The following is a 12,333-nucleotide window of genomic DNA, read 5'->3' as shown; positions in this document are numbered from 1 at the left end:
GCTTACAGCCTCCTTAAGTTGCTAAGGCTGTCTTTAAGCTGCTGGGATTACAGGTGTGTGCACCACACTCGACTAAGTCTTTCAAAATTTAAAAAGGAAATCTTTTAAAAATTACTACTGAAAATGATCTCTATCTTGTGGCTGAAGAGAAAGTGAAATAATAGTTCATCCTTAGTCCTATTGGTATCACCTGTCCTCTAGAATTATTCAGGCAGGAGGAAAAGTCCTTAGATTCATCTGGAAGAGATGTCTCAAAGTTCAAAATGTGAAACCTCTCAGTTCACTGTTATCCCCAGGCCACTGCCCTCACTCAGAGCCTGCTTACCTTTGCACAGGGCTTAGGCCTGATTCTACATAGAACGGGAAGGGGCTTCTTGGTTGTTTGAGGGAACACTTAGTGTAGGGACACTCAGCTCTGCCTCAGTGAGCTCTGGGGACATTACTGTATTAGAAGACAAACTAGACCCTGATATCTAAATAGTTTTAAATGTTTCAGTGTGATGTATTTAAAAGGGCAGTGAAATGTGAAGGGAGTAAATATAATTATTTCATGCTTCTCAAGAAACATACTCTTTAGCCAAGCCAACTCATTACCACAGGTTTCTGAATAGTAAAGGCTTATTGCAGCAGCTCATTTATTTTTGGTTTATGATTATCATTTAGTATTTATAGAGTATGATTTCAGAAATGGGAATTTAATTCCCTGGTTCCCCTGGGTTGATTTAGTTTTTCCCTAAGTTATCTTAAGGATATTAATAAAGTATTTCTGATGAATATATAGAAAGCATATGGCAGCCAGTCATGGTAGCACATTCCTGTCATCTCAGTGACTCAGGAGGCTGAGGCAGGAGGAACTCGAGTTCAAAGCCTGCTTCAGCAACTTAGTGAGGTCTTAAGCAACTTAGCCAGACCCTGTCTCAAAATAAAATGTTTTAAAAAAGAGTCAGCGATGTGGCTCAATGATTAAATGGCCCTGGGTTCAATCCCTAAGTACTAAAAAAACAAACAAAAAAAAAAACAGTGAGAGATAAGAAAGAAAGCATATGGCAGATTAATTTCACTCATTGATCAATTACATGGTTTTGAGCTATCTGGGTTTCTTTATATTCTTTGGAAGTGAAGAGGTCTTTTTTGTTTTTGTTGTTGTTGTTTTTTCTGTTCTTTATAGCTGCTGTTCTACCCCAGAGGTGGAACTGACTCTTCTGGCTTTTGCACTAGCAAGAGGAAGTGTTGCCAAAGTGATGAGCTCTCTGTGTACCATCACTGACCACCTGGACACAGGGTATGATGCCTCGTCCCTCATCTCATCCATGGCATCAGTCAGACAGAACCTGCTCCTCAAATACGGTAAATGACCTAGGCATGATAGAAATGCCAGCAGTGGACAAATCCTAAAAGCATTCTCAATCTGGGCCCTCCTGGCATCTTCCTGTCTTTTGGGGGTAGTTTGTGGACTGTCTTTTGTAGTTGAACCATGATTCCTTGTGCATATCCTTCCAGTACAAGACTTCTACTATAGCTGGTAGGGAGAGGGGGAATGTTGTTTTATTTATGGTAGGGTCGGCAGAAGAGGACATTTAAGTGTATCCTGGGCTATACTCCCAAGATTTATTAGAATAGTCCCTATGTCTGGTGGCATTTGAACACAGCCATCTTTAGTGAAGTACAGGAATATCTTATTGGATAGGTTAAGAGATTTGAAAAGTTAGAGTACTTCTCATCTGGAGGGAGGAAGCTAGTCAAGACCTGGTGCAAAGGGATCCTTGGCTTAGAGTGCATCCTTCTTATTCCCACACAGCTTCTTAGAATTATATTTGTACATAGTTGCCACAACTTTCCCTTCCTGGGCCCATTTGCAGTCCATCCTAACATAGGACCCCATACAGCTGTTCCCCAATGACTGCACCTGTCATGTGAGGAACAACTTGCTTGCCATCCTGACCTCTAGTAATAAGTTTTTGTTCACAAACTTTGGATATTAGATCCCATCCTCTTTAGTAATAGAGGCATTGCTGTGATATTTGTACCTCTGTTTTAATATGATTTCATGATTTAATTTTATGTTTAACTTCTAAAGTCATACAATTGATGTCTTTTAAATCCAATTTCCTTCTACATTTGGAGAGGTAGGGTCCTGATTCAGGCATGGCTAGGTAGGAGGTAGAGGTAGTTTCTAGAAGCTGAAGTGTTCTTCAGGAAAGCTGATGATTCAAATTAGTTGTTCTGAGAGGGGAACAGCAGATAATTAGCCAGTTATGGGTTGTGTTAGAGGTTAACAAGTATTTATTATATTACTAAAAGAAGTCAGATCACCGTAACAAAAATTGATTTTTATTAAAATTGACCTGGATATTTTGGGGGGTGTACTGGGGAATGAATAGAGGGGCACTTCACCACTGAATTACATTCCTAATCCTTTGTATTTGTTTGTTTATTTATTTTTGAGACATCTCCTAGAGATGTTTTGAAGAAATAAAACCTAAAACATTGTTTATATATTTAAAATACAATACCAGTAAAACTGATTATTAGCTTCAAAATGATATTTTAGGACTCCACCTCCTACAAAGTATGTTGAATCTGTAGTATTAATCTATGTTATAATATGCTTTGTTTCTGAAACAGTGATTATTTTTAGAGACCTCTCTTCAGAATCACTCAGGGACATAGCTCTACTTTTTTCTTTTAGAAAAGCACAGAGGAATAATGTCCACTTTTGCCTAATATCATGCTTTACAATCAGTAACTTTGCTGAATGTGGTGGCGCATGCCTATAATTCCAGCGGTTCCAGAGGCTGAGGCAGGAGGAGAGTTCAAAGCCAGCCTTGGCAACTTAGCGAGGCCTGGTCTCTAAATAAAATATAAAAAAGGGTTGGGGGGCTGGGGTTGTGGCTCAGCGATAGAGTGCTTGCCTAGCATGTGTGGGGCACTGGGTTTCATCTTCAACACACATAAAAATAAAATAAAAGTAATGTGTCCAACTGTAACTAAAAATATTTTAAAAAGAGTTGGGGATGTGGCTTAGAGGTTAAGTGCCCCTGGGTTCAATCCCTGGTGCAAAAATAAATAAATAAATAACTTATTAATGGTGTGGGTAACTATAGGCCTGCATTTCCACTCACAATGCCCACTAGTTTACATTTTTTCATAGACCTAACTTAAGGCTTGCCTTCTCTTTTGTTTGGCAGGTAAACCTCTCCAGTTGACTCTTCAGGCTTGTGATGTCAAAGGAAAAGAAGACAAGTCAGGACCTGAAAACCTACTTGTGGAACCGTGGACAAGGGATGGTGAGCAGTGGGTGGGACAATTGCTATTGTGCTCAGAAGGCAGCTGTGTGAAGTCATACTCTGGTCTTTGACATTTTCAGGCATGCAGTCTTTACCTCAGCCTGTTGGCAATAGTTGCTGAACTATTTGTGTTAGTAATCTATATCGGTATTAATAACCTATAAGAATTTACAAGTATTTGAAAGTCTGAGAGCTCTTCGAAACTCAACTTTTTTTTTTTAAATAGCTTTTTTTTTTTGAGAGAGAGAGAGAGAATTTTTAATATTTATTTTTTAGTTTTCAGTGGACAGAACATCTTTGTTTGTATGTGGTGCTGAGGATCGAACCCAGGCTGCACGCATGCCAGGCAAGCGTGCTACCACTTGAGCCACATCCCCAGCCCAAAACTCAAGTTTTGAAAAGCAAATTCTCCTCTTACAACAGAAAGTTATTGCTTTTCTCTGTTTTTTAGTTTGGATTGTCCTTCTGTTGTATTATAACAGTGTTAAGAAATTCAGTAGATCAGTAGCACCACACTGCTGAAAACACAGCTAAAAGGGGTATTTCCCCCAATGCAGCTGATTTGGCATTTGATTACCTAGGAGGAAGCGTCACTCATCCCTAGTATCAACTTAATGATTCCTAATGGGCATTTCATTTTGCTGGTGGTTCTTTTGCATATCCAGGGGGTGTTTGTGAGTCTGTTCCTCATCCATCTTGGTGGCCACCAGCTCAGTGCCATATATGTGTCACTTTTCTACTTACGGTACCTTTTTGAATCTCGCTGATTTTTAAAAGAAGGGTATAGAACATAGGAAGGCATGGCTTGTTGCCTTGAATTGGTTTCCCTTTGGCTTTCCTCACGGCACTGCTGTCTTCATTCATACATTCTCAGTGTTGCCTCTTCTCTTTCCTGTTTCCTGTGTTCATTCTTAGCACCAATGAAGTACAGACCCCTGGGAAAACATGCCTTCCCTGTTATACCTCCTCTTCTCAGTACCTCCTCTTAAGCATTATACTTGCACAAGATGGTTTCCCTAGTTTTCCCTTAGCAGTTCAACCTCTGCAGGAAAATTTCCTTCATTGCATCCATGTCCAGCCACTTTCTAGGTCTGTTGAGTCACCTGCCATCTAAAGCCAATGAGGTTGGGAGGAGGTAGAGACAGCTCTTTGCACTTTTCTACTACCTTACACAGGAAATGTAAGACTTCTTTGCCAAAGACCCTTTGCATTTTCCTTCATTCTGAAAAATTGGAATTTTTGCCTCTGGAGCATGTGGAACCAAATTATCTGACACCAGATTGAGGATTTGATGTTGTTGTTTACTGGGGATTGATCCCAGGGGTACTTTACCACTGAGCTACACTCCCAGCCCTCTTATATTCATTTATTTATGTATTTTTCCTTTTATATTTTGAGATATGGTCTCACTAAGTTACCTAGGCTGGCCTCCAACTTGGGATCCTCCTGCCTACTAAGCAGCTAGGATTGATTACAGGCACATGCTACCATTCCCAGCCCAGAGTGTAGATTTTTAACACTTTTAAGTTGGAAAAACCTACACTAGTTTTTCCTACACCTGAAAGTTGCATTTGCTAGCTCTTGGTGGTGTCTGATTTTAATACTTTGTTATTTTTCTCTGTGTCTGACATGGACCTATCTCTCCTTCCTATCTTCTACCCGCTTGGATGAGTGAATTTTAAAATCTTGCTGTAGCTGATAGCTTTGTTACTTTTGTTGTGATTCTGTGTGGATGGGTGAGGGAGAAGCCCTCAGTTCCTCCTGGGCTTCTCATTACAACTCCCTATGTTGTAACTCAGGTTACCTGTGGGTCTCTTGCTCTGCTATAAGAAAAGGATTCTAGAGACAAGAGCAAAGTCCTTACAAACAGAACTGCTGGGTTTGGAAGAACAGATTTTTTTTCCCCCTTACAGGATGAAAGTTCTGTTCACTGGTCTACCTCAGGTTCTACCACTTCAGGGATGTGCCATTTGTGGACAAGTGCCACTGTAGTACCCAAGAAGGCCGGAGAACGAATGCCAACATTCCAGAAAGTTAACACTCCTGAAAGCCACTGCCACTTGGTCTGGTATTTTAAAGAAAAACTAGAGCCTAATATGATGACACACACCAGTTACACCAGGATTTAACCAAGCTTCTTGGGAGCCTGAGGCAGAAGAATCCAAAGTTCCAGGGCAGCCTCAGCAACTTAGTGAGGCCCCTACCTCAAAAAATAAATAAAAACTTTAAAATGTAAACATAAAGGTTTATTTAGAAATGAAAGGAAAACTGGCTAGTAGGAACTGAAGTGGAAGATATTAATCCTTTATTTATTTATTTATTTGGTACTGGGGATTGAACACAGGGGCTCTCAAATACTGACCACACCCCAGCCCTTTTTATATTCTTTATTTTGAGACAGGGTCTTGCTAAGTTGTTTAGAGCCTTGCTAAGTTGCTGAGACTGACTGAACTTACAATCCTCCTACTTCTGCCTCCCGAGTTGCTGAGATTATAGGCATGCACTCTGCCCAGCTTAAGTCCTTTAAATCCATGGTTGATTAATTTTTTTCCCTGTCATTTGAGAGAGTAAATTTGACAAGTAGGGGTAGGGTGTCAAATGATCATAGATATAAAATATCACAACTAAACTTCCAAGCTGGTTTTTTTACCCAGAAAAGGAAACACAAGGTTTCATTTTTTAAGGTGTGTCTCCCACTTTAAAAATAACTTAAATGTGAGCTGGAGTGTAGTTCAGTGGTAGAGCACTTGCCTAATATGCATGAGGTCAAGAATTCAATCCCCAGCATCGCCAAAAAGACAAAAAAAAAAAAAAACAACCCAAACCAAAGTTTAAATGTGTACCTGGTGACAGTGTTATATAAAAAATATTGTCTTTCCAATTCTGTTGCTTTAAATTATTATTGCTTCTACAACTTTGAGACTAACTTAAATGGCTGATTAAGCACTTAACTTCTAGGTAGTATTTTAGTCTTCACAGTAGACTCCTTTTTAAAAATTATCTATTTATTTTCTTTTGCAATAAATACTTTCAAATAGAGTCATCCAGACCTCTGGGAAAGATTTTAATTCAATAATTAGGATAATTTTTGGTATTGCTGTTAGGAGAGTTTATGCAAAAAATTTCTGCCACTATGCCTTCTTAAAATTGTCTACAGAACTACTGTTTGGTAGAACTAAATCATAGCATCTGTCTATGAATTAGTACAGGTTCCTTCAGATTTCATTTTCATTAAATTTGGTGACAAATTTTGCACATTGTTCTATGGAGATTCAGGCTCATAAATTTTTATTTTACTGAATTGAGTATAATGAAATAAGAAGCATGAAATTGGTTTCAGTCTTTTCATCTTGACAGGGAAAATGGTTGAGGACAAGTCAGGGTTCCAGGAAGAATGGTCATTTAATGCTGATGTGACCATATGCTTGCCTTATGTATAAAGATGTTTGAAAGGGAAAGGTAACTGTGAGTCTAGCAGAAGACCTTTTTGTGAGTTGTTAAAGGATAATTAGCGACAAAGGTAAATCATGACTGCTGTGCAAATGGAAACAAACATGACATATTTTTTATTAATGGAGAATTCATAAAATACACACAGACCAGTAAGAATACTGAAATTAATTTACAGTTAGATTCAAAATTGCTTAGTTCCATAAGGAATAATCAGTTTCATTTCCACAGAACACAATTTTTATTTCCAACAGGAATCATTTGCATTGCCATCAATATCCTACAACCCAAAGAATTATAGAATAGCTTAGAGACAATAAAAGATGGATTTAACCAAAGAACGTGTTAGACAGGACACCCAGTGATTCTTTTTTGTCCATTTCAGTGTCTTTTACAATCTTTCCCCCACAGTCTTCTGAAATTAATCCCTCTCTCAACCTCTAAGCCTACTTGCATTGATCAGCCCAGTCAAACATCAGTTATGGTTTTAGGTATGATTTAGGAAGATGATTGAGTGTGCAGTCTTTTGCCTCTGAATTAAACTCACTATCTCTATAAACCTTTTTTTTTTTTTTTTTTAATCGTTACTTCAGAGTAGAGCTGCCTACATGTAAGGTTGAAGAGTTGTGCTCTGAGGAAGAGTAGTACCTGGCTGGTGCTCTGCTTACTTAGGGCTTTGTCAGGGAAGTTGCATCTGTCCAAAGGTGAAACCTTTACTCATTTTTATGATGGTACCAGATAGACTAGTTACCTCCTTGTTTTTGTGATCTTAGTTCTTAGGGTTATAAAAATGCGCAGTCATCCTAACTGTACATTTTTTTTTTCTTTCAGGTTTTCTTACAGAGACTGGAAAAACCAGAGCAAGTACTATTTTTTCTGCAGGAACTGAGTCTGCCTTCCAAGTTACACAAATCAGAATCATGGTAATTGTCCTACTAACTTCTTTAAGCAATGTTACTACTTATTTTTTTTTTTTAAGTAATAGGATTACATTTTAGAAGGCCATATTGTTACTGTTTCATTGGGTATATAGTGATTATTGACCTTTGTCAGGCCTATAGCAGAGAGTAAGGACACAAAGATGGATAGATTAGTGAAATCTGTGAATGGTATGACTTTAAGGATTGAAAAAGAACACTTCTTGAGATGCCGCTTTCTCACTTTTCTATGGCTTAATAAGTCTGAGTATCATTTCATTGGTTTGATTTTGTGTTAGAGGTTTGAATTTAACCATATTAATTGGAAACGAAACGGCCATAGAATTTTTTTTTTTTTTTGTACTGTGTATTGAACCCAGGAGCATTCTACCACTGAGCTTCTTTTTGTCCATTTCAGTGTCTTTTACAGTCTTTCCTCACAGTGTTCTAGAAACTAATCCCTTTCTCAGCCTCTAAACCTGCTTGACTTGATCAAACATCAGTCAAGGTTTTAGGTATGACTCAGAAAGATGGTCAGTTGTGTGATATTTTCTCTCTTCAAATTAAAAATCACAATTTCTATAAACATTTTATTTTATTTATTTTTTATTGTTACCTTAGAGCTAAATTGCTGAGATTGGCCTTGAACTTGAGATCCTCCTACCTCAGTTTCCTGGGTTGAAGAGATTACATGTGTGTGTCGCTGCACCCAGCTAGCTGTAGAACTTTTACCACTTTGATGTTCTCCATTCTGATCTCTGTTTTCAGGTTCGACGTGGCGGCATTGGTGCCCAGTGTGGCCTGGTTTTTGCCTATAACTCACCTTCTGATAAATTTCATGCAGAGGAACACTTTAAGCGGTTTGAAAAATATGACAAATGGAAGCTTCAGGAGCTCAGGCAATTTGTAAAAAGCAGGTAAGGAGCAGATCAAAAATCTGTATACTTGATAAAAATGTACTTATTCTCTAATTGGTGAAATATGCTTTCTTGTTTTTATAGAAAAGTACCACTACTATTTCATGGGTTTTGACAATTTTATACATACATTTATTCACTATCCAGTTAAGACATAGCACATTTCAATCATCCCCCAAAAGTTCACTGTCACTTCCCAATCAAGTACCCTCCACATCTAAGGCAATCATCATTGTGATTCCTATCACTGTAGATTTATTTTGCCTATTCTAGACTGTTATATAAATGGAATCATTGAGTGTATATCCTTTCATGTCTGCCTTCTTTTACTCAATGTGATTTTAATTTTCATCTATGTCATCATTCATCTTTTTTATTGTTAGGTTATATTCGATTATGTGAATATACCACCATTTGTTTATCAGTCTTCCTGTTCATTTAAATTTGGATTACATATAATTTGAAGCATTATTAATAAAGCTGTCAAGTGTTTTTTTATAACCAGTAGAGGGGAAAAAAAAAGAAAAAGTACCACTAACCCACCACAGTGGATAACATTGACTGCATATGTAGAAATGTGTGTTAATTTGTTTGCTGCTTCCTACTCTGTTCTTTTTATGAGCAGGGTCACACATCTTCAGAATGTCTGGAGAATAATACATTCCTGAATTAGGGGAAAGTACCTGGACACTGGGAAATTTACCCTTATGGAGAGGGTGATGGGGAGTAGAGCAGGGAGGAGAGTGAAGCATGTAATGGAGGAGTTTCAAAGAAGAAAAATTAGATAGTATGTTTTAGAAGAACTACTTTGGCTTGTGTTATGTGCAGCATGGATGGAGGAAAGCAATCACAAAGGCAGGTGGGATAGAAGGAGACTGGCACTGTTGCCCAGGAAGTCAGAGCTGGGGTGACCTTGACCAGAGTGGCAGCCACAGCACCTGTAGCAATGGAGTGAGGTGAACTGATAAAGAGACTCCTGGAATTTCAAAATAGCAGTTCCTGGGAACAGACCAATGGAGGAGCAAGAGAGAGAAGATGACTTAAGTGGCATTAGGTCTGGGGGCAGGGGCATTGGGGCTTGGGTAGCTGGGGATCTTGTTAGCATCTTTATCTGGGATAGAAAATAGCCCAGGGAGAAACAGGTTAATATAAGATGATGAGTTCAGTGTTGGCTCTGCAGAATTTGACATTCTAGGAAACCTTTGAAATGTCCAGCAGCCAGTTGAACAAACAAATTAAGAGCACAGAAAAGAAACTTAGGCTGAAGGGATACAAAAGGAAGTCATTGAAACGATAGTTTAAAATGTGGGACTAGAAGAGATCACTTTGGAATTCCAGGGTGTGTGGACTTGGAAAAGAAGAGAAGGTAGAACATCATAATAAGCAAGACAAGTGGCACCAGAATATAAGGGGCAACATAGAAAAATTCCTGCAGAGAAGTAGCAGGAAAGCAGGACTGAGGTGTCCACTGTTACCCAGCAATTAATAAGATAAATACTAAAAGCAGATCTATTGATGTAGTCACAGAAGTCATTGGCAACCCTTGGGCAATGTTGCCTCCCTTATTGCTGTGAGTAAGTTAGAACTCATAGAGCAGAACTGTAGTTTCCATTTGTGTACTTGTATTTAACAGGAAATAGAATGGAGTTAATACAAGTCTTTAATTATCAAGTGCAGTGCTGCTTACACTTTAATATGCATTCAAGCCACTGAGAGATGTTGTGATAATGCAGGTTCTGATTCATTAGTTTTGGATAGAGCTTGAGACTCTTTTCTAACAAGCTCCCATGTGACCTTGATGCTAGCCATCCATATACCACACTTTGAGTAGCAAAGATCTAGAATAAATCCTTCTCTTCACTGAAATTCCTTTGTTGCCTCCCTGAAAAATGATCATTCTGCCTCCACAGAGTATTCAGTGATGGAAATCAAGGAACTTCATTGATTAGAATATGAAGCTTTCTTTTTCTTTTTTTCTTCATTACTAGGGGATCCAATCCAGGACCTCACCTAGTGCTCTACTACTGAACTATACCCATTGTCTGAAGTTCACTTTTGTAATTTCTATTAGGTGGTCTTAATTTCAGCCTTCTAAGTGAATTGGAACAATTGTGTCTCATTCCTGAAATCTCCCTTTGCTATGCACACATATTTTTGTTGTTGTTGTTGTTGCTGGGGGTGGGGGGAGTACTGGGAATTGAACCCAGGGCATTCTACTTACTAAGTAAGCACTGTATCACTGAGTCACATCTCAACCCCCACACACCTTATTTTTTGGTACCAGGGATTGAACCCAGGGGTGCTTAACCATAGAGCTGTATCCTCAGTCCTTTTTAAGTTTTAGACAAGATCTTACTAAGTTGCTTAAGGCCTCACTAGGTTGCTAAGGCTGACCTCAAACTTGGTATCCTTTTGCCTCAGCCTCCCAAGTCACTGGGATTACAGGTGTGCACCTCCACATCTGGCTCCACACATGCCTTTTTAAAAAATGCTTTGTTTTTTAATAATAACCAAAAATGACACCTAATTTGAAGCTTCTATATCCCACTCTTGGGACATATTAAAATAGTTATTTCCCCTAAATAAAACTGCTGTCAAACAAGGTCTTTCATATCTTTTTTAAATATATTCTTAGTTGTCAATGGATATTATTTATTTATTTACTTGTTTATTATGTGGTACTGAGGATTGAACTCAGGGCCTCACACATGCCAGGCAAGTGCACTACCGCTGAGCCACAACTCCAGCCCCCCCCCCTTTTTTTTTAACCTAAATACAGGCTTATTCACTATTCCCTAAATGATTTTAGTTCCTGGTTCCAGCCTGAACTACTCTTAAATCCTGATTAGTTGGCCTATATATTAACAGTTTCTTTACAGTGTGGAAATTAAAATGTTAATGTGCCCACATCTATCTTCTTGAACATTTTCTTTTCTTTGTTTGAGCATTGGTAAGGCACCGTGCTCCAGGGTCAGCTGTTTGGCTGCTATGCTTGCTTAAGCACAATAGCATTCAATTCTTGTTTCCCCTTCTTGCCTACTATGCAGTATGGTTTAGTGACTATGGTTGCTTCTCTCTTCTCTGACACTCTGCATATTCTGTATATCACAGACATTTCTTTGATAGTACCCAAAGTAAATTGTAAAATCTTCATATGTATGCTGTGGATGAAATTCATTGATGTGGTTTTGGTCTAAGAGAATTCTACCTGTTTCTTTAAGGGTTAATTGTATCACAAAAGGTTTGTGCCAAGAACCGCTTATGTTACTAGAACATTTTTTTCCCCTCTATTCCAGAATCTACTCTGGATTGTCTTTCTTCTTCTTGTCATAGTTCCCAGAGTTTGTTGCTGGTATCCATGCAGCCTGAACTATTCTGAACATATCTGTCATGTGTTCCTAGCTTGGTAACTGTATCACAGCCAGAATAGTGTAATGTTTTAGGAATGTTATTTGAAAAGACAGCCACCTTCTTCTTCTTAATTGTTTAATTCCTGAAAAGGGAGTATCATTAAAGAATGCAGTTTTTTAAGGGCTGGGGTTGTGACTCAGTGGTAGAGCGCTTGCCTTGCACATGTGAGGCCCTGAGTTGGATCCTCAACACCACATAAAAACAAACAAACAAATAAATAAATAAAGTTCGGTCCACCTGTAATTAAAAATATTTTTAAATGCAGTTTTTTAATAGATATGCATTTTTTAAATATTTATTTATTTATTTGTTTTTGAGATGGGGTCTCACTGTGTTACCCAGGCTGGTCTC

General features: G+C 38.4%; 1 protein-coding gene across 1 annotated transcript in view; it reads left to right on the top strand.

The window, feature by feature from the left end:
* LOC124102269 (zinc finger ZZ-type and EF-hand domain-containing protein 1) overlaps positions 1-8,914 on the top strand; it is a 36,647-nt gene extending 27,733 nt beyond the window's left edge. Inside the window, exons 8-11 of the mRNA XM_046458497.2 lie at positions 1,169-1,347; positions 3,189-3,287; positions 7,569-7,660; positions 8,423-8,914. Coding sequence (XP_046314453.1) covers positions 1,169-1,347; positions 3,189-3,287; positions 7,569-7,660; positions 8,423-8,575 — 523 coding nt within the window. The 3' untranslated portion in view covers positions 8,576-8,914. The remainder of the gene's footprint in view (positions 1-1,168; positions 1,348-3,188; positions 3,288-7,568; positions 7,661-8,422) is intronic.
* Positions 8,915-12,333: the final 3,419 nt, after the last annotated feature.

This window comes from Marmota monax, unplaced genomic scaffold (assembly GCF_021218885.2).
Source record: "Marmota monax isolate L192 unplaced genomic scaffold, Marmota_monax_Labrador192_F-V1.1 WCK01_AAM20220418_F8-fsc01140, whole genome shotgun sequence".
Taxonomy (NCBI): domain Eukaryota; kingdom Metazoa; phylum Chordata; class Mammalia; order Rodentia; family Sciuridae; genus Marmota; species Marmota monax.
This window is presented reverse-complemented; position numbering and strand designations above follow the sequence as displayed.